We start from the raw sequence: 18,376 nt of genomic DNA, 5'->3' as shown, positions 1-18,376 counted from the left end.
ACTATAGCGGGGGCGGACACTATAACGGATACTGTAGCCGGGTACCATATCAGTCTTGAGTATTACCTCTACTGATTAGTATTAATATATATACACAGATTTGAATGAAGATAAAACACATCTCTTTCTGTGAGTCCTAGTTGATGAACCATACCTTTTAACCGGTGTAATACTAAAGTAACATTGGTCTTGATTCTTAACAAATACGAATGTAAAATAGGTCCTGATTCTGACCATGATATATGCAACAATTTATTCTCGTTTTTTTATCGTCGAAAAAAGGAGTATCTCGTTTTTTACAAATGATCATTGCTTATCTATGATTAACAAGTACGAACATAAGATGGATCTGGATCCTAACAATAAAATTTGTAACAATTTATTCACGTTTTTGAACACCGAAAGAAAGAGTACTCATTTTTCACAAATAACCATCACTTATCCACGTTTTAAATATGTATTCTAGGATTTATATAGTTCTAACATAAAAGGCCGAAATCCTGTTTAACATTACCATTAGCATGTACTCAGCTCATATTTAACAGATTAAACGACTCAAATTTATACACACTTCCCACTTCACTCTGTTCATTGAACACAATCCTATTTACAATCTTTAAGGGCCACTATATGTCACAAACACCATAGTCACCGTCTAACTGATCTCACAGACATGCGTCTCCATTTAGTGTTACCAAAGTCTTCAAGTCTGCGCGGTGTGTGCATGCGTATTTAGATTTTATGTAAATCACCTTATTAAACAAGAAGAGCTCCGGCTCAATATACTTCTGGTTGTGATTCAGCAACCTATACGCCATGAAGAACTATAATTCCCATATTTTCCATACATGACTTCTTCAGATAATCAGATGGCCAGGCAGAGCCGTCTGGGAGAATTTTGGGGCCCTGTGCTATAATATGAAGTAGGCCTCAAATAATAATAAAAAATATGTATATTATAAAAATAAATAAATAATAAAAATATTAATTTTTTATAAAATTAAAACATGTCACTTAAAATAAGATAAATAATGTTATTAAATAATAGTAATTTTAATATTTTAAACAAAATTAATATGAATTTATATTAGATATATCTATATGTCATTGAAAAGAATGAAATTTATAGTACATATGAAAAAATATCATATGTAAAAAACATTATGAAAACATTTAATAAAAGAGAAATTATTATATAAAAAGTAAAGATACAACATAAAAGATTTAAAATGCAAATAGACATAATAAACTAATCTATTAGATTATGTAATTATTTATCTATAAATAAACAGAATTAAAATAAATATATAATTTTTAATTTTCAATTTCATTTTCGAAATTTAATTTTATTAAATAAAACATTGATTTCTAAATTTTGAGGCCCCTATAGTTTTGGGGCCCTGTGCCGTCGCCCACCTTGCACGCCTCAAAAACCGGCCCTGTGGCCAGGGAATTGTCAAAAAGCTCCTCAATCTAAAATTATGAAAATCAGCTACTTGAATTCATGGTCATTATCCATATAACCCATGGTCATTATATCTGCTACTCTATTAGCCCTTGTGACCTTTAACCTCATTCTTTTAATGGTCATTCTCTGTCTGCCTATTTAATGCATTCTACAGCCTCTAAACAATCAGTTCCAGCATGTAACAAGGAGGATATGTCCAGGCCCGAATTTCAACCATTGAAATAGCCTATGATTCAGCTGAGAGAGGCATATGTCCTACTATGGTAGAATAGCCAACCACATTTGAGATCACTTTTAAGACTTCTACTGGGCAATACTTGGTGAGGGGTAGGAAATAGTTGGGGATCATTAATAATTTCAAAGTCTCCACAGGCTCACGTAGTCAGTCATGTGTATTCTAGGTCCCTCACCTGTAATTAATATATACATAACTAAAAATAATAGATACATATGCACGACCAATAGCCTATATATGAAACCTTGTCAATTGTCATTCAAAGGAACTGTACAAATGCCGATTAAATATCATACAATCAATCAAAACCTTGTTACAAAAGTAGCATCTATAAACAAAGAATGACCATCCTTTGCAAGTACTTTGCGCTTCAAACCGAGCCACGTTATCCATTTAAAAGCAGATATGTACATATCAAGTTGGCAAAATTTATAGTGTTGTACGATATCTAAGATTACTTGAACTCTTTGGTATTACGGTTGCTGAACCCTAGAATTTGATCAAGACATTTATTCTAGGTCGAAAGTTAGATATCTCAACTAAAATTTGGGAATTTTAACTTGCTAAAAGACCACAGATGAAAAACTAGGAGTCAGATGTATATATAGAGGATAAGAAGGGGGGAAAAGGAAAAGAATGAATAAGAGGAAGATACTGCTGTCACTCATGCAAAAGGATGCACTTGCAAAAGGTTCGGTAAAAGATCACTTGTAATTTGCAAAATCATGTTTAAATATAACATTTTGTTTCATATTTGCATTTTGCTACAATATCTAATTTTTAAAATTTATTCTTACGAAGTTACTCAATGCTGCCATCCATGACCAAATATTGAAAAAAGGTTCGGTGTTGCAAATTTTGAAAAATTTCAGGTTTGACAATTGGATGTGTCATGTCGGTAATTTAGTGCTCTGTCCGATTAACACTAAGTATATCTGAAGTCATTTGAGCTTATGCCGATGTAGTGTACTTCGGTTTCTCTTGTTAAAAATGCCTGGCTGTCCTTGCTTTCTATATAGCAATTCAGAACTATTTCATGTTAAATGTCTTGGTGATTGTGTCCATCGAAATAATCCATATTGGCCATTGCAGCATCAGAAAGTAATAGTCATCCACCAAACAATACTCCACACAGATATTCAATATCATAAATCACAGTTGACAAGGCAAACAACGAAAGGAAATGACCATATTAATAACACATACACCATAAAGGCATAATCGAAAAAGAGAAGTCTAAGTTTTCGCTAAGAAATACTATATATCAGCACAACCATCACAAATATACGACGCATATATAGTCAAAATGCAGAGTCAGCATTTGAAACATGTTCTAGAAAAAGGAAATAGTATGTATACCTTAAACCTAATGCTGATTGTTGCATCAAGTGGAACTCGATCAGAATCTGCTAGAAGCTGAGAGGTATATAACCTAGGCTTACCAATCACAATAATCTTTCTACAACATATATAAAATTCAACTTAATCTTAACCAACATTATATGATGAACAACATTTCCCAATTGAAGTAGCAAATTCCAATTAGCATTGTATCATTATTCATAACGACAAAAACAGACAGTTCATAAGATTCAGAAACACCTTAATCATCAAAGACTAGCCGACTGCAGCTGCGGCTGAATAACATAATCAAGCACCAACACACTCTCCAACATATCCCTAGCTTTCTCCTTCTCCAACTCGGCTCCCGCGGAATCCAATCCATCCAATTCACTCAAACCAGGAAACACAGCTAGCGAAGCAATCGAATAGCCTTTGGCTCGATCAGGCGAAAAGTTTTTACCAAACGTAATCTGATCAATCACCGGAAACTTATCCTTTATTCCTCCAATCACTCCCAACACTTGATCACTTTCTTTTTCACCCAATTCTGGTTTGAGTTTCAAAAAAGTCAATCGTATCGCCGAGCCGGCCGGCAAGGCCACCGGTCCAGTCAAATCACTACCAATCCAATCAACGGCCATGATGTCCTCGGCGATGGGCTTAACACACTCGGTAACCACGCTAACATGCGCAGGGTGCGCAGAATAAGCTTGAAGGTCTTGTTTGGAATTGTAACGGCTGTGAAGCATGTGAGTGAAAGAGAGAGACGAGGATCTGGTGCGGTGCAGTGCACCAGCGGATAAATGGACGACTTGATCGAGTGAGGTGAGAGAATTGAGACCGTCGATCATGGATGCGATTTTGGATGGATCGGTGTCGGGTTTGACTTTGAAGAGGACTATGTGTTCGATGATTTGTGAATTGGTTGACATTTTGATCGGAGAAATGGACGGTGAGGATGAGCTGCGGCGGAGACTGAAGTTGAAGCCTCGTGAAATGGGAGGAGACTTGAGTTTTGATGAAGATAAGAAAGAGAAATGTGTGCGTGTGCACAATCGCCCACAAATCATGCTTGCTTGCCCAAGTTGCTTTCAGTGTTTTCGCAAATTATATTGGACTAGGGAATTATGCCCGCGCTTCGCGAGCTCCCTTTAAAATAATTAATAATTCATAAAATTGCTGTATTATGGATTTATTTTGTAAAACTGGAAGCATATGGGAATTTATACTAATACTGAAAATAATTACATCAACAAATGACGACCACGATAAAACATCAGTAGAGTCCATGGGTAAGACGGAGTATAAGGCAATATATTTGCCTGATACTAAATTGCTTTTTGACAAAAATATTCTCTTACGTGAACACAGCAGAGCAATACATATCAAATAGGCTCTCTGATAATTTTCTTGACAAACACAAAGACGTGGCTCCAGTTCTTAACAGCTATGATCAAACAATTATTTTAAACGTCTTTACTATTTTTTCTTGTAAAGCTTCTCAATCAAATCTGCTGCATCTTGAACTGTGGCAATGGTCTGAGCACTTTCTTCTTCCACGCTGATCCCAAACTATTTCAAGTGCTGGAAATTTTTGAGTTTCCAGAAACCTCAGTAGTATCGGGGAGTCCCAATTGTTTCTTCACAATCTCACAGAACTTCTCCACTGTCTTAGGCTTAGCAGCACATTAATTGCACCAAAAAACTTGGCTTTAGCAGAAAATGAACACCGGGCAAGACCATTATGACTTGCTCAAATATGGAAATGACAATCCATTTTCTTGGCTTTAGCACAATCAGTTTAGTTTTCAATGTAGCATGGTGGAAAAAAATTTGGTTCTGTTTTCTTGGTTCTGTCCAGTAATTGTGTTTTTTGTAATTTGACAGTACATACACATTCTGGGTAAGGACAGACAAAGGTGAATGGACATTTGGGACGTATCAATGGATCTTGATTGAACTAAAGTAATACTCTATTCAATGATGTATATTCATTCTCAACCACGTTTACTAAGTCATATGTTTGTTCTCTTGTACAATAAGACTATACACCACTTTTAGATATACATATGTACATGATTATACCCCAGAAACATGAATAAAATCTAAGTGAAATTCAACTCACATTGTCAAAATCATCTTGCTTTATAAAAAATCCTTCAGACTATACATCTCAAATAAAAAATGCAATCATGCTCTTTGAAAATTATAAAGCAGACATAGTCTAATGAAATAATAAAGCAAATGAGGTCATCTGATAAAAAGAAACTTATGAAATCAAAGCCTAACTGGATGAACAGAATTCATTTTTAACAGAAAGAAAATCCTAGGATGAAACCCAAAACAATAATCTGAATCAAGGAATGATGCGGCACAAATCTGCCTCACAGCAACCCAGTTCTTATTAGCTCCCATGTCGTACTTAGCATCTAGTTCTTCAGATCAAATGATAGGTCAAAACTCCATGAAGCCATCATTGATCAACCTACATATAGAATATAATATGGGAAAAATAACACAAATTTGATCCATCACATTAAATAATAGATTTGTTTCATAATATAAAAAGACAAAACTTGGTATAATTTTACCATTGTCTGAACGTTGTCACTTCCGGGCATTCAAGGTTCACATAAATCTTGGTGGACGAAAGATTAGTTATCTTAATAGTCCCTGTAGAAGATATAGATGATTTAGCACAAAAGGTAAAGACTTTAAAGCTTAATTTTTTGCAACGTAGCAACTTCTCTTACCTCTAAACTCAGAAATTCTTGTGCTTGCCATTATGACAATCTTGGGATTTGCAAATTGATCGTCATACAACGATAACGCGTCAGGGTTGAAGGGTCCCGATATATGCACTTTGTGTCTAACACTGATTTCATATTTATAAAGATGTTACAGTAAGAGGTTATAAGTTATGCACTTATACAGTAGTAAATAGGCCAAAATTATACCTTCCATCATATATTGTGAATTTTATAATTTCTACTGGACCATGGTTTGTCTGGAATTCCTGGATTGGTTCAAGATCTTCCACGATTCCCATTACATCTATTACAACATAGTACATAGATTAATGATACAGAATGGAAATGATTAAAAGATTTATGGTAGCATACCGACCTATGGAGAATTCATTTAGCCAATTTGGATTTCCTTCAACAACATGTTCCTGCAAGTCTTCCAGTGGAATAATTTCAAACCTGTGCATTTGAATTGTAAATTCCTCTTCCGGAATAACATTGATTAGGGTCGCCTCTGTAAATGCTATTTGGCGTGGGTGAAGCACAGGTCGGAAAATGCCATTGGCAGGTATGACACTGAAATTCCTAACCATGCACACAACTCCTTCATTGATTAAATTCTGGAATTGAATCCATATTTCAGGGGTAGTGGATGCATGCACGTGAGTGTTCTGGATTTACAGCAAATACAAAAATATTAGAAATTGTTTTCATGTCACGGACAACAGAAATTTATTTGTATTACCTCTGAATCTAACAGGAGCAAGTTCCATCTGACTATGACACCATTTGGTATTGTCGAAGGCCATATTCTTGTAACACGGACCCTTACGTTCCATGTCATCTTGCTTCCATCCACAACCGCGAGATGATCGTGTGCATCCATGAACCAACCTGTATGATCGGTTTTGGCTGACCTACCAAAAAATAGCCTGCCAAAAAATATACCAGCTGGTGGCTCTTTGTTAGGGCTATTCAAAGTTTCTCGAGAATTTATCAAATTGTTGACACCAGGACCACGACCTCGTTGCCTTGGAGCTGCAATTTCGTACTCATAATTGTCGATTATAAAATACAATGCACATAGGCTGCTAAATGTGTATCATATTAGGCATCCTAATATATATTATATTTATGATAATCCAGGATGTTTTGATAGGGAGTGATACCTCGATCTTTTAACGTGTGCTGGCCTGATATATTCTGAGAATCATTGGCAAGTTTTTTTTTAAAAATATTTTCTATTCCGGGGCCTCTTCCTCTGCGTCTGGGAACTGCGGGTGAACTAATAACTGTGTACAAGGGCTGAAGTCTCATTTATCTGCGCAGAGAAAATAACATTAAAGTAAAACTATATATTTCATAGCTCACCCTCTGAATTAGCAACTCCATCCGCAAATGAAGGACTGTTCTCCTTGTCACTGCTTGTCCTCACGTTGAATGCTTTGTCCTGAACATGAGGATGAACAACGCGGCTACCACCTGAAACCGTGGAATGTTAGTGCATAATACCATGATGGTATAAGAAATTAGTAAAAACGAAAATGAGTTTTTTCAATTTTTCCCTACACGGCTGGTTGTTAGTTTCTTTACTGATATATCCATGCACATAAGCTTGTTCCTGCTGTCCACGTGCGTTGATGTTAATATTTCCGAGTGGCTGCCTTTGTGAGTCAGAACCTGGAAAAACCCAAGAATAATAATAATAAAAACCCAAGAATAATAATAATAATAATAATAATAATAATAATAAAAATAATAATAATAATAATAATAATAAAGACCTTTTTATTTGCACTACTCTTTGGCACTACTCTTTTTAGTTAGTTGTACTCTCTCTTATATAAGTAGGGACCTTAATCTGTAGAGTTGTTAGTTATTTGCAAAAATTGATTCTTGTAACTGTGACTTTCTCCATCAAATAATTAGCTTTACATATTTGATTGATCCATATTTTCAGATTTGAGAAGGCTGTAAAAGAGGATATAACGCACTACCTTGTTACATCTGCTCTAAAACTTTCAGCTTATGGAAAGGTTGGTTTTTCATATGTTATATTTCACCTCCAGCTCTCTGTTACAGTGGAGTAACTGTAAATTTTCGCTGCTGTTGAATATATTCTTATTGTTGTCATCCAGCTGTGGTGGCGCAGCACAGTTAGAGGGGATACAATTCCAAGTTGGTTATTGTTTTTGTTTTGTGCAGCTAATGCTTCTAACACATTTTGAAACATAAAAATGCCTAAGTTCTTAAGATTAAAATGCAAGTATATATGCTTACTATTTGTTATATTGTATATGCAAAATATGTATAAGAAATCAAAAAATTAACACGAAGAACTTAGGAGTTAAATCAGCCTGGATGAAGGTATTTTTCGATATTAATAATAGTCATACACGGTTACCTCCTGTTGTAAAGTTTTGAGTGATACACGGCTGCCTGTGAGTTCCCTCCTGGACACATTCATGCATAGATACTTGTCGTTGAACACCACGTGAGTTGCTGTCAATATTTCCGAGTGGTTGCCTAAGAGTGAACTCAGAACCTGCGGATGACATAAGAGAAGCACATGATCATACACCCTCACACCTTTCATTAGTTAACTTGAAAGGTGAGAGTGTGCCATTACCTGAATTAGACTCCGTCCTTGTCTTGTCCTTCGAAGAAGCCATTGAAAGCATCCTTTTTTGCAAGAAATCATGAAGAGCTGCCCCACCGCCACGTCGTTTGGCACCTAACGTAAATTAGCATGTTTTAATCAACAAAATTCTAAATGTCTAAATGCCAAACATCAGGTGTGCAACTGGTGCGTAAATAAGAGTATACCAGACTCATTTTCATCATCACTTGTCCTAATGAAGCGTTTGCGTCCTGTTGCATCACCATGGTTAAATACCTTCTTGAATAATATCTTAAACTCGTGTCCTGGCTGACGAAACAAAAACATACCTGTAGACTCATTTACAGAATCGTGTGCACTGTGTTCTTCGCTATTAACATTACCTACAAATATACACAGATCGAATCATGCTACGCAGCCCTGGTAGATATATAGTAGAAGACAATGATGATCATCATCGTTGACAATCTTACCTGGCCTCTCCATGGAATATTGGCCTTGCAGTTTATAACATCATAGATGATCTAGCGAAGCCTTACCTGTGTGGTGAGTGATCTGATTTGTCCTGGCGGTTTTTACTGATTTTGAAAAGAAAGCAGAGAGGGAATAAGTAACAGAAAGCGTGTATGTAGGCAGAGTGGAATTTTTGACTTCAGAAACAGGGCTATTCAAAAACAGGGATATCGGGTCGGAGGTGGTTACTTTGTAACGGGTAAAAAGAGTGGGTAAAAATAGGAGGCTTTGGCAGCGTGCATTAAGAATAATATAGATATAGATTGCTTCAGGGCATACGGGCCCATAATGAAAAGCCCAATTCTATTTTGGACAGCACTAAAAGCCATCCCAAACTGAACTGGACTGTCAACGCGTAAGACCGTAAAGAAAGAATAAATAGAAAATAATAAATACTCCATCCGTGATCTGTCTCACCACCAGATTCTTTACGTTACTTTTCGACACATATTTTAAGACTCCTATAAAATATACTTACATTATATATATATATTTAAAAATCCTGAAAAAAATTTAAAGTTTAAACTTTTATTTTAAAAAAAATTAAAAATAAGTTATAAAATTATATTTTATGAGAGTCTCAAAATGTGTGCAACAGTGCACGTAAGCTTCCTGGCGGGACGGAGGGAGGAGATTCCAAGCCCCCGTTACACAACACATTACATTGAGGATCAAAATGCATCTCAAACAACCTTATTCTATCTTTAGTTCAAGCGATTTCGTATGGCCAGCTAGAAGAAGAATACACATTTGGACATTATAAAAGAGTCCTAAACAATATTAGATCAAGGACAAACTTGATCGGAGGCTCGAACAGATTGGTCAATGTATCACGAGAAATAAAAATAGCATGCAGATCATCTAAAATGATTTTTTGTTCATAAAAAATCTAGCAAGAGTCAAAGGACTCGAATGTGAGATAGAAATAATATCAGGATGAAATACTAGTTAATAGATCTCCTTCAAAATGTAAGAAATAATTCAATTGCACTGGTTTTTATGTATATAGATCTTATTTTTTTATTAGATAAATATTTTCTAAAATTTTAATACATAAGTTAATTTAAATGATTCGATAATGTAGTTAAAAATAGGACTCACGAATCGAGTCAGGTTGAGTTTTATTGAGTTCGAGCCGAGTCTTTTTTTTTTTATTGAGTTGAGCCGTACTCGATTATTTTATCATTTTTTTTCGAACTCGAGATCGGTAACAACCGAGTCGAGTTCAAGTTCTTAGCGAACCGATTCGATCGAGATTTGGAGATGGAGATAGCACTTCTCGACCTCGAAGTGACCTCGTTTCCATCCCTATTAATGAGTTCGACAGTTTATCATCTCTGGTGCAATAGTGCAGATGCATTATTGTATTTTAAAAATTGTATTGGTGATGGGAGATCATATTAGTAGTTAAATGACCGTTTATTATTAATCCATTATTTATCTAAATTATATAGAAAAATATATTTTTTCTAATATATATAGCTTATCGAGTCGAGTTCGAGTTTAATAGGCAGAACTGGAGTTCGAGTCGAGTCAGACATCTAAAAAATTAGGATTGACTCATTAAGCTTATCGAACAAATTTGGTTGTTCGTCGAGCTTATTAGCGAGCCGGGTCAAGAATCTTACTTTCTTAATAAAAATTACTGATAAATCATAACTCATTCATAAATCACTTTTATTTTTATTATTACATTTCTAATAACTCTTATCATTAATAAATCAAAATTACTCACAATAACATTCTAGACTCTATCTTATCACATGGACTCACGTTATGTCATGGGTCATAATTTTAGCGGTGTATTCATCTGGGATTTTAAAAGATTTATTCTCATTCATGAAATCCAAATATATTTAACTTGGATTCTAAAATGTATCAGAATCTTGAGATTTTAAATTATGTTGTAAATCAATAAGATTTTAAGTATTTTATTTAAATTCTAATAGAATTTATATCAACTCTACAACATTTTATCAATAATCCACATGAAATCAAAATAAGATACAATCCATTAAATTCACATTACAATCTCAGTTGAATACACCTCTAAACTCAACCAAACATACTCTTAGGGAGTGTATTCAACTGAGATTTCAATTGATTATTTTTAATTTATAGATTTTAATGTATTGTATCTGATTTTGATTTTATGTGGATTCTTGATAGAATATCATAGATCTGATATAGATTTTTTTAGGATTTAAGCACAATGTTTTTAGTGGAATTTAAAAATCTTGAAATACAATGAAAAATCTCATAAAATCCATCATTTTATAAAATTCAAAAAAATTCACCATCATTTGAATATCATAAGATTTTAGTGATTTCTAAACAATTCCAACTGAATACCATCAGATTTTACTGTATAATTCAAACTTTTGATTAAATATTATCAGATTTTGTAATATAATTTAAAATCTTGATTAAATATCTCAAGATTCTGATAATTTTTTTAAATCTGTGTTGAATATATTCAAATTTCATGAATGAAAATATCCATTAAAATTTCAATAGAAAGGATTAATAAACCAATTCCGTCGTAAATATTCCAAAACGTTTCTTTGTGCAAGTACAAATCGACTTATTAAAATAGATGACACATAAAATACTAAATTATTAATTAGAGGACTCCACGACAAGTGGAAATATAAAGTATTAAAATATATACATATGTTTATTGTGAAAGATAGAGAGGGTGGGGTTGGATGTGAATGCCAAATCTTAGTACATACAGACACTCTTCTCTCTCTAAAACACTGTTTGCTCTCTCTCTCTCAAATCCAGATTTCAGAAGAACAACTGAGTCTTTAAACATATCTTAGATTGGTTTCAAGCCCTCATCTTCTTTCTCTCCTGGACAAATGTTCCCAGATTTTTAAGGTACGATTTTGTATACTTATAACACATTAGCTGTTCGTATGTGTACAGTATGCATACATGTATATATATATTATTGTGATTGTATATCTGTGTCTTTTATTACAGTCATTTATTCGGTTCTACTTGGTTTCCAAGTTGATAGCTTCGTTAGAATCGCAAAATCTCTCCTACAATTATTGAATTCCCACTTGTTATACTTGAGATTTCTTTTTTCAGTAATTATTACACAATTATATATTTCTTTTAAATTTCTTAATATTCTGTGCAGCCTGTGCTTGAGATTTTCTTTAGCCTTTTTGCTTTTGGCAAGCAATTGTAATATTTATATTCTTCATTCTTGTTTGCTCAATTTCCAGAACCTCAGAACTTAACTAGATGGGGTCCACCCGTTATTCTCTGATTTAATATAAAAACATTCATGCATATATGTAAGATTACAGATATACATGATGAAGTGATGTGCATGTGTCTGTATTTTCATTTGCTTTGTATTCACAGTTCTGATAAGTGATAATACTCTTAAGTTTAAGCTTCTTCTCTCAGCACTATTGAGTATTGAGTCTATTGACCAGCTGTGTTTTGTTTGTTTCTTTGTTTTTTTTTTCCTAAAAAAAAGTTATAAAAGGACTTGAGATTCTTCTTTTCACAATCTGAGCTTTTTTAGCCTTTAGGTGTGTATTTTTCAGTACTAATTAAAAGTAGCCCATTTATAGAAAATGGAATCTCCTTTTTTTATACATTTTCTCTTGTTCAAATAATAGGCATTTTAATCTCTATTTCTGTATTGGTAAGATTAATAATATTGGTGGTTATATGAGTTAATTATAGATTTATAATTAGATATGCTTAAGGACATGTGTGTTGTGATCCTTCTGCGAAAGAACCAAACAAGTTGAGGTTGTGATTTTATAGTTCAGACCTTGTCTCTTGTGCATAAATTGTACTTAAAACACAATTCCAAATCTTATCATGTCTTGTCTGGTTTTCTATTAGTACAGTAAGTACAGGTAGGAGTATATTTTGAATCTTTTTCTTATAATATTATTAAATATTATTTCAATTTGAATTCTTTCTTTTTTGTTGCAGGAGTGTTCTTGATCTGAAACTTATCTCATTCACTAGTCCATCACTGAGACACAAATGGAAGGGGATACATTCTCGGGCCTACGGAACGCTAATCAAGTAGATGGCAAGGTAGTCCAGACATTTCAAAAGAGTTTTGGTCAAGTTCAAAACATCTTGGATCAAAACAGGCTCTTAATCAATGAGATTAATCAGAATCACGAATCAAAAGTTCCTGATAATTTGAGCCGGAATGTCGGTTTAATCAGAGAGCTGAATAACAACATAAGGAGGGTGGTTGATCTGTATTCCGATCTTTCCAGCAATGTTAGCAAATCTGTGGATTCATCCGACGGAGATTCAAGTGGCGGTTTGAGGTCTGATAGCAAAGGCACTAACAAACGAAATAGGCCTGTCTAAAAGCTTTCTGTTGTTAATGTTGTAACCGGTGGAAGGGAAATGATAAAATGCACAATTTTCTCGAGGTACTGGGATATTATGTGATTACATTGTGCAACAGTTTTCTTCCTTGATGGACTTTCTAGTCTTTTCTTTAGTAACATTTCTCACTGAAATAATCGCTCTAGTCTGTCCTATTGCATATCTGTAATATGGTTCTAATTGAAAGTCAGTCATGTTTTTAAATCAGTTTCAGGCTTCTTTATGTTCTTTATAATGTATCTGATGAACAACAAGGACGTAATTATCAGAAAAGGTAATCCATTAAATTTCTCCATTATTTGTTCGAATGATGTTTCTTCTACTTTTGGCGAAATTCCCATATTACTTTTTCCCATATTCTAATAGGAGAACTAGAGTGGTGGCAGATATACTACCATTTTAGTACTTTACCAAGAATTCAGAACTCTTTCTGTCTTTGCATTTACAAATGTAATAATTCCATATCAAAGACAGTATTATGTGGAGAAATGGATGGGTTTATATCCGAATAAAATGATCCCGGACCCAACTCTGGACAAACCAAAAAAAATATGAACAAATAGTTTTGAGTAGAAGTATCCGGTATCACCCGGATCATTTTACGTGTTTCCAATCACACCCCGCCACAGGTACATAATCTCAGATAAGAGATGATGATGGGCTTTTGACTAATAATATTACTATGTTTTTTGATTGTTTTAAAATCTAAACCAATGAAAATGTAATGGATGGTATTGAAAAGGAAATTTATGTAATAACAAGTGAGAATGGGGAATAAGAAGTAGGTTTGGGTAGTTGAAAGACAAAAGCCACTACAGAGTTTCATGAGACAGACAGGTATTTCTGAATAGTGACCTCCAACAACTTGTTAGGGCCCCTCGAACTCAGACCTTTCTTTTTTACTTGCAACTGAACTACTTACTACTACAAAATGCTTATCTTTTTCTTAAGGTTCCCTCTTTTCATTGGGTGCTTGATTGTCTTTTTATGAATTATCATCAATGCATTCTTTCTTTCGGATAGTTAAGTCTCATCTTCCACGCACAATCGGACACGGAGTAGTTGGTTCACACGTTCAATGACATCTTAGTTACCCTCTTATCTCTGTTATGTTTCAAAATTATGGTTTTGTTACATCTAATTACATTATTTTAGTACTCCCTTCGTACTAAAATAATAGAGGTATATAAATCTTTAAAGTAAAAAAATTGACTACAAATTATGCATTATTTGCTTATAATTTTATCAATTTAAAAATATTATCCGATAATAAATCCAAAATACCTTTTCATGACATTTTTCCATAACTTTTGTGTGTAATAATAACTATTAATTACTCCCTTTGTCCCCTTTTACATGTCCATTTTGACTTTTGACCAGTTAAATTGACTATATTTTGACTGAACTTTACATGTATTTGATGATTGAGAAAAATAATAAAAATTATATCATTAGAAAGTATATTTTGTCTGCTTTAGTATGCAACTTTCAGATTTTAAAAATAATAAGTAGATAATTTGTAATTTTTAGTCAAAAATTCATTAATTTGACTTCTCGAAAAGCAAAATGAACATGTAAAATAGGACGGAGGGAGTATTAGTCAAACTTAGTTTAGTTTGGCTTTCAAATTTTACTTCACTCGACGGGAAGAGTAGCATTTTAGAGGGCATAGCCACCTAGAGCAAGTCCAAGAGATACCCGTCATATATTATTAGAGCAAATTCAAGAGTATCCTAGTTGATGCCTTAAATATAATATAAAAAATTATGTCCTAGTGATTTAGGACATATTTAACTAATTTCAACTCCAACAATGTGTCTTATCCTCATTACATAATTAATATTCTATTATTAAAAGTTTTCTTTCATCATTAAAGGACAATAAAAGGAAGAGAGATAAAAAGAGGGTGGGTAATATTTTACTATAAAATCTAGGATAGGACAAGCAAACATGTGCCTCAAAAATAAGGCTTGAAGGGCTTGTCCTAGTGATATATTAAGCATCAAGTCCAACAATGTCCTACCAAGTGCCCTGTATATATAATAAAAAATTATGTCCTAGTGATCTAGGACATCATTTTAATATAAGAGCAAGTCCAACAATGTCCTACCAAGTACCCTATATATATAATAAAAAATTATGTCCTAGTGATTTAGGACATCATTTTAATATAACAACTCCAACAATATGTCTTATTATTGTGCCTTATTATTTAAATAATAGTATATTTGAATTATTGTTAGAGGGAAGTGAAAAAGAAAGAGAAGAAATGTGTGTTGGAATGTGAGTAAACTAATATTTTATTGATAGAAATGGTTTAGGGCATGCATGATTGTGCCTCAAAAATAAGGCATTTGTTAGATTACCTAGTCTTTTGAGGCATCATTAGGACATTGTTGGAGCACCATTTTACTTCAAATGCCCTAAATTTTGATTTAGGACATGATTTTAAGGCACTTTTGGACTTGCTCTAAGGCATCTCTTGGACTTGCTCTAAATTATGACTTAGGACATCATATAGGACATCTCTTGGACTTGCTCTTATTTAGGGCATTTGATGGAAAAAGTTGCTCCAACAATATCCTGGTGATGCCTTATATCACTAGGACAACATCCTCAACCCCTATTTTTGAGGCAAATCTCTTCTTGCCCTATCTCATATTTTATTATAAAATCTCATCAACACTCACTTTCTCTATCTATTTTTATATTATACTTTAATGATGAAAGAGAGTCTTTAATAATAAAATATTAAAAATCTTGTAAGAATAAGTCACATTGTTAGAGTTCAAGTTAGTAAAGAATGTCTAAAAATACTAGGACATGATATTTTATATTATATTTAGGGTTTCAACTAAGAGCAAGTCCAAGAGTGTCCTACTTCAAGCCCCAAATATAATATAAAATATCATGTCGTAGTAATCTAGGACATACTTTACTTATTTGAACTCCAACAATGTGTCTTATTCTCACAAAATGTCTAATATTTTATTATAAAAGACCCTCTTTCATCATTAAAGTATAATATAAAAGTAGAGAGAGAAAAAGAGTGTTGATAAGAATTTATAATAAAATATAGAATAGAGCAAAGAGAGATGTGTCCCAAAAATAGGGCTTGATGTTGGATTAAGTTTTTTCATCAATTGCCCTTAATTATAACTTAGGACATGATATAGGGCATCTATTGGACTTGCTCCAAGACACTCTTGGACTTGCTCTTAAAAGTATCTCTAAGAGCAAGTCAAACAGCTGTCTCAAATGATGTTCAAAGTCATAATTTGAGGCATTTGATTGAAAATATTGCTTCAACAGTGTCCTAGTGATGCTTTAAATTACTAGGACAACTTACTCCATCTCTATTTTTAGAGTTCACCTACTTGAGCCTCATCTCATTTTTAATAATAAAATATTATCATTCTCTCTCCCCACTACTTTTCCCTCTACTTTTTCATTCAAAATATTAATATTTTAATAATAGGACTTGTAGATAAGGCTTGTTGTTGGAGTGAATGTATAAAAGTGATGTCCTAAACTACTGGGCATCATATCTTATTATTTTTATAAGGCATCTATTAAGACACTCTTGGACTTGCTCTAAGGTGAATAGTTAAAATGGTTAGTTAAAATAATATAAAATTATAGTTATGCAAAATTTGCAGAACCTTCGATATGTAAAATTTGGAGAACCTCCAAGGTGTAGTACAAAGGTGTAAGTTACAGAGTCGTTTGGGTGAGTATAAAATATTTTTTTTTACTTTAAGTAAAAGACTTAATTACCAAAAAAATTATTAAACTTATGTGATTTTTTCATTTTAACCATAAAACTGTTTTTGTTGCAGAATAATGCAACTAAGTAATACAAAATCAATTTGACATGACCCAATTTTAATGAATCTCTAACCATGGTTAATTCATAGCTGACATGAATGTCACATGCAGCACAAGACATCAATTTTTTTAATTTAATTTTAAAATTTTACATAATTTATTATACATACATAAAAAGTCAGCTATATTTACATTTCTTTTTGTGTATGAGAATTCAAATAATAAATTTTTATTTAGAAAAACATAATTAATGAAACTAAATTTTTTAGAAGTATTAAAATGCGTGTCAAACTCTCGTTTTCAGATCACCAAAATATTGCAAACTACAACAATATTTTAATAATACTAAAAAGAATAATATAGTGTTAATAATCAAATCCGAATCTAACATCAGTGACAAAAAAATGATAGTTTAGTGCTAAGTTTCTAAATACACAATAAGTTTGGTGGCGAAAAATCTATTTTTCTTAAATAAAATTATCAATTCGATATAAATTAATATAAATCGCATGAAAAATAATCGATATACAATACCTGATAGACGATGGTTTCAAAAAATCAAACTAACATCGTTGCTTTCGAACATAAGTTTTAGTACGCTCTGCATCTATGTAGAATGTGAATTAGGATTTTGACCGTTAATGAGATAGTAAAAGTATTAATAAAACCCATGTACCAAATAATTTAATTAATAACTTGATAATATATGTGGCATCCACCTTAATTTTAACTTAACCATGGTTATGAACTAGTGACATTGGGTTTTTAGAATAAAGTTTTATAAAGTTACTTGCATTATCCTGCAACAAATATACTATTATGATTAAATTGAAAAAAACACTATAGTTATATAGTTTTTTTGGTAATTAAGTCTAAGTAAAAAAGTGAAGTAGAAGTCCGAAGCAATTTAAGACTTATAAGTGATTAAAGTGTTTGATAAAAAAAGTAAAAGTCATGAAATAAAAGCTATTATTCTCAACTTTCGATAGGTACTTTTTGAAATTTTACACAAACGGTACAAATAAGTGTTTCCAACTTATAAACTCAAACGCTATTAAACCCGGCCAAACACCCCTGTTACAGTTAGTTATATTTCAAAAATTAAATGTTATTTATTATTTTTAGTACTTAATGTATTAATATATTTAGTTTTAAAATTTTAATGCACGGAAATGCCGTGGTCTGTGGAGTTCGTATTTCTGATAATTTTTTTAATATATTTTCAGAAACAAGAG

At 32.9% G+C, this 18,376-nt stretch overlaps 3 protein-coding genes, 1 long non-coding RNA gene and 1 other non-coding gene across 5 annotated transcripts; 2 read left to right on the top strand and 3 right to left on the bottom strand.

Moving 5' to 3' along the window:
• Positions 1 to 3,218: 3,218 nt before the first annotated feature.
• Positions 3,219 to 4,138, bottom strand: LOC108192652 (stress-response A/B barrel domain-containing protein UP3). Its single transcript, XM_017372662.2, has one exon. It carries the CDS (start codon positions 4,115 to 4,117, stop codon positions 3,314 to 3,316), a length of 804 nt encoding a protein of 267 aa, XP_017228151.1. The 5' UTR covers positions 4,118 to 4,138; the 3' UTR covers positions 3,219 to 3,313.
• A 1,228-nt stretch (positions 4,139 to 5,366) lies between these two features.
• Positions 5,367 to 6,157, bottom strand: LOC108195673 (uncharacterized). Its single transcript, XM_017362649.2, has 4 exons — positions 6,005 to 6,157; positions 5,801 to 5,922; positions 5,639 to 5,720; positions 5,367 to 5,532 (listed from the first exon to the last, which is right to left on the bottom strand). The coding sequence occupies exons 1-4, from the start codon at positions 6,118 to 6,120 to the stop codon at positions 5,502 to 5,504; spliced, it is 351 nt and encodes a 116-aa protein (XP_017218138.2). The 5' UTR covers positions 6,121 to 6,157; the 3' UTR covers positions 5,367 to 5,501.
• On the bottom strand, positions 6,124 to 9,232 carry LOC108194753 (uncharacterized). The gene is made up of 10 exons (XM_064081997.1): positions 8,888 to 9,232; positions 8,744 to 8,797; positions 8,621 to 8,665; positions 8,424 to 8,528; positions 8,199 to 8,339; positions 7,364 to 7,474; positions 7,166 to 7,276; positions 6,964 to 7,086; positions 6,540 to 6,832; positions 6,124 to 6,465 (listed from the first exon to the last, which is right to left on the bottom strand). The coding sequence occupies exons 1-10, from the start codon at positions 8,898 to 8,900 to the stop codon at positions 6,124 to 6,126; spliced, it is 1,338 nt and encodes a 445-aa protein (XP_063938067.1). The 5' UTR covers positions 8,901 to 9,232.
• On the top strand, positions 7,572 to 7,998 carry LOC135147683 (uncharacterized). The gene is made up of 2 exons (XR_010285411.1): positions 7,572 to 7,830; positions 7,933 to 7,998. It is a non-coding gene; the product is annotated as an uncharacterized LOC135147683 (long non-coding RNA).
• A 2,338-nt stretch (positions 9,233 to 11,570) lies between the features above and the next one.
• LOC108194751 (uncharacterized) lies at positions 11,571 to 13,608 on the top strand. Its single transcript, XR_010285288.1, has 2 exons — positions 11,571 to 11,810; positions 12,897 to 13,608. It is a non-coding gene; the product is annotated as an uncharacterized LOC108194751 (transcript).
• Positions 13,609 to 18,376: the final 4,768 nt, after the last annotated feature.

The sequence above is a fragment of the Daucus carota genome, chromosome 7 (genome assembly GCF_001625215.2).
Source record: "Daucus carota subsp. sativus chromosome 7, DH1 v3.0, whole genome shotgun sequence".
Lineage (NCBI taxonomy): Eukaryota > Viridiplantae > Streptophyta > Magnoliopsida > Apiales > Apiaceae > Daucus > Daucus carota.
The sequence above is the reverse complement of the archived record's forward strand: the minus strand, read 5'-3'. Positions and strand labels throughout refer to the sequence as shown.

What these genes read in the sequence shown, in the direction of transcription:
- LOC108195673 (XM_017362649.2), bottom strand. Translation starts at nt 6,120, where the DNA reads ATGTACTATGTTGTAATAGATGTAATGGGAATCGTGGAAGATCTTGAA. An exon ending in TTCACAATATATGATGGAAG is followed by an intron (nt 5,923 to 6,004) that starts GTATAATTTTGG and finishes ATATGAAATCAG; the next exon opens with TGTTAGACACAAAGTGCATA. An exon ending in GTGACAACGTTCAGACAATG is followed by an intron (nt 5,533 to 5,638) that starts GTAAAATTATAC and finishes TTCTATATGTAG; the next exon opens with GTTGATCAATGATGGCTTCA.
- LOC108194753 (XM_064081997.1), bottom strand. An exon ending in TCAAAACTTTACAACAGGAG is followed by an intron (nt 7,475 to 8,198) that starts GTAACCGTGTAT and finishes GGGTTTTTCCAG; the next exon opens with GTTCTGACTCACAAAGGCAG. An exon ending in AGAAACTAACAACCAGCCGT is followed by an intron (nt 7,277 to 7,363) that starts GTAGGGAAAAAT and finishes CCACGGTTTCAG; the next exon opens with GTGGTAGCCGCGTTGTTCAT.
- LOC108192652 (XM_017372662.2), bottom strand. Translation starts at nt 4,117, where the DNA reads ATGATTTGTGGGCGATTGTGCACACGCACACATTTCTCTTTCTTATCT.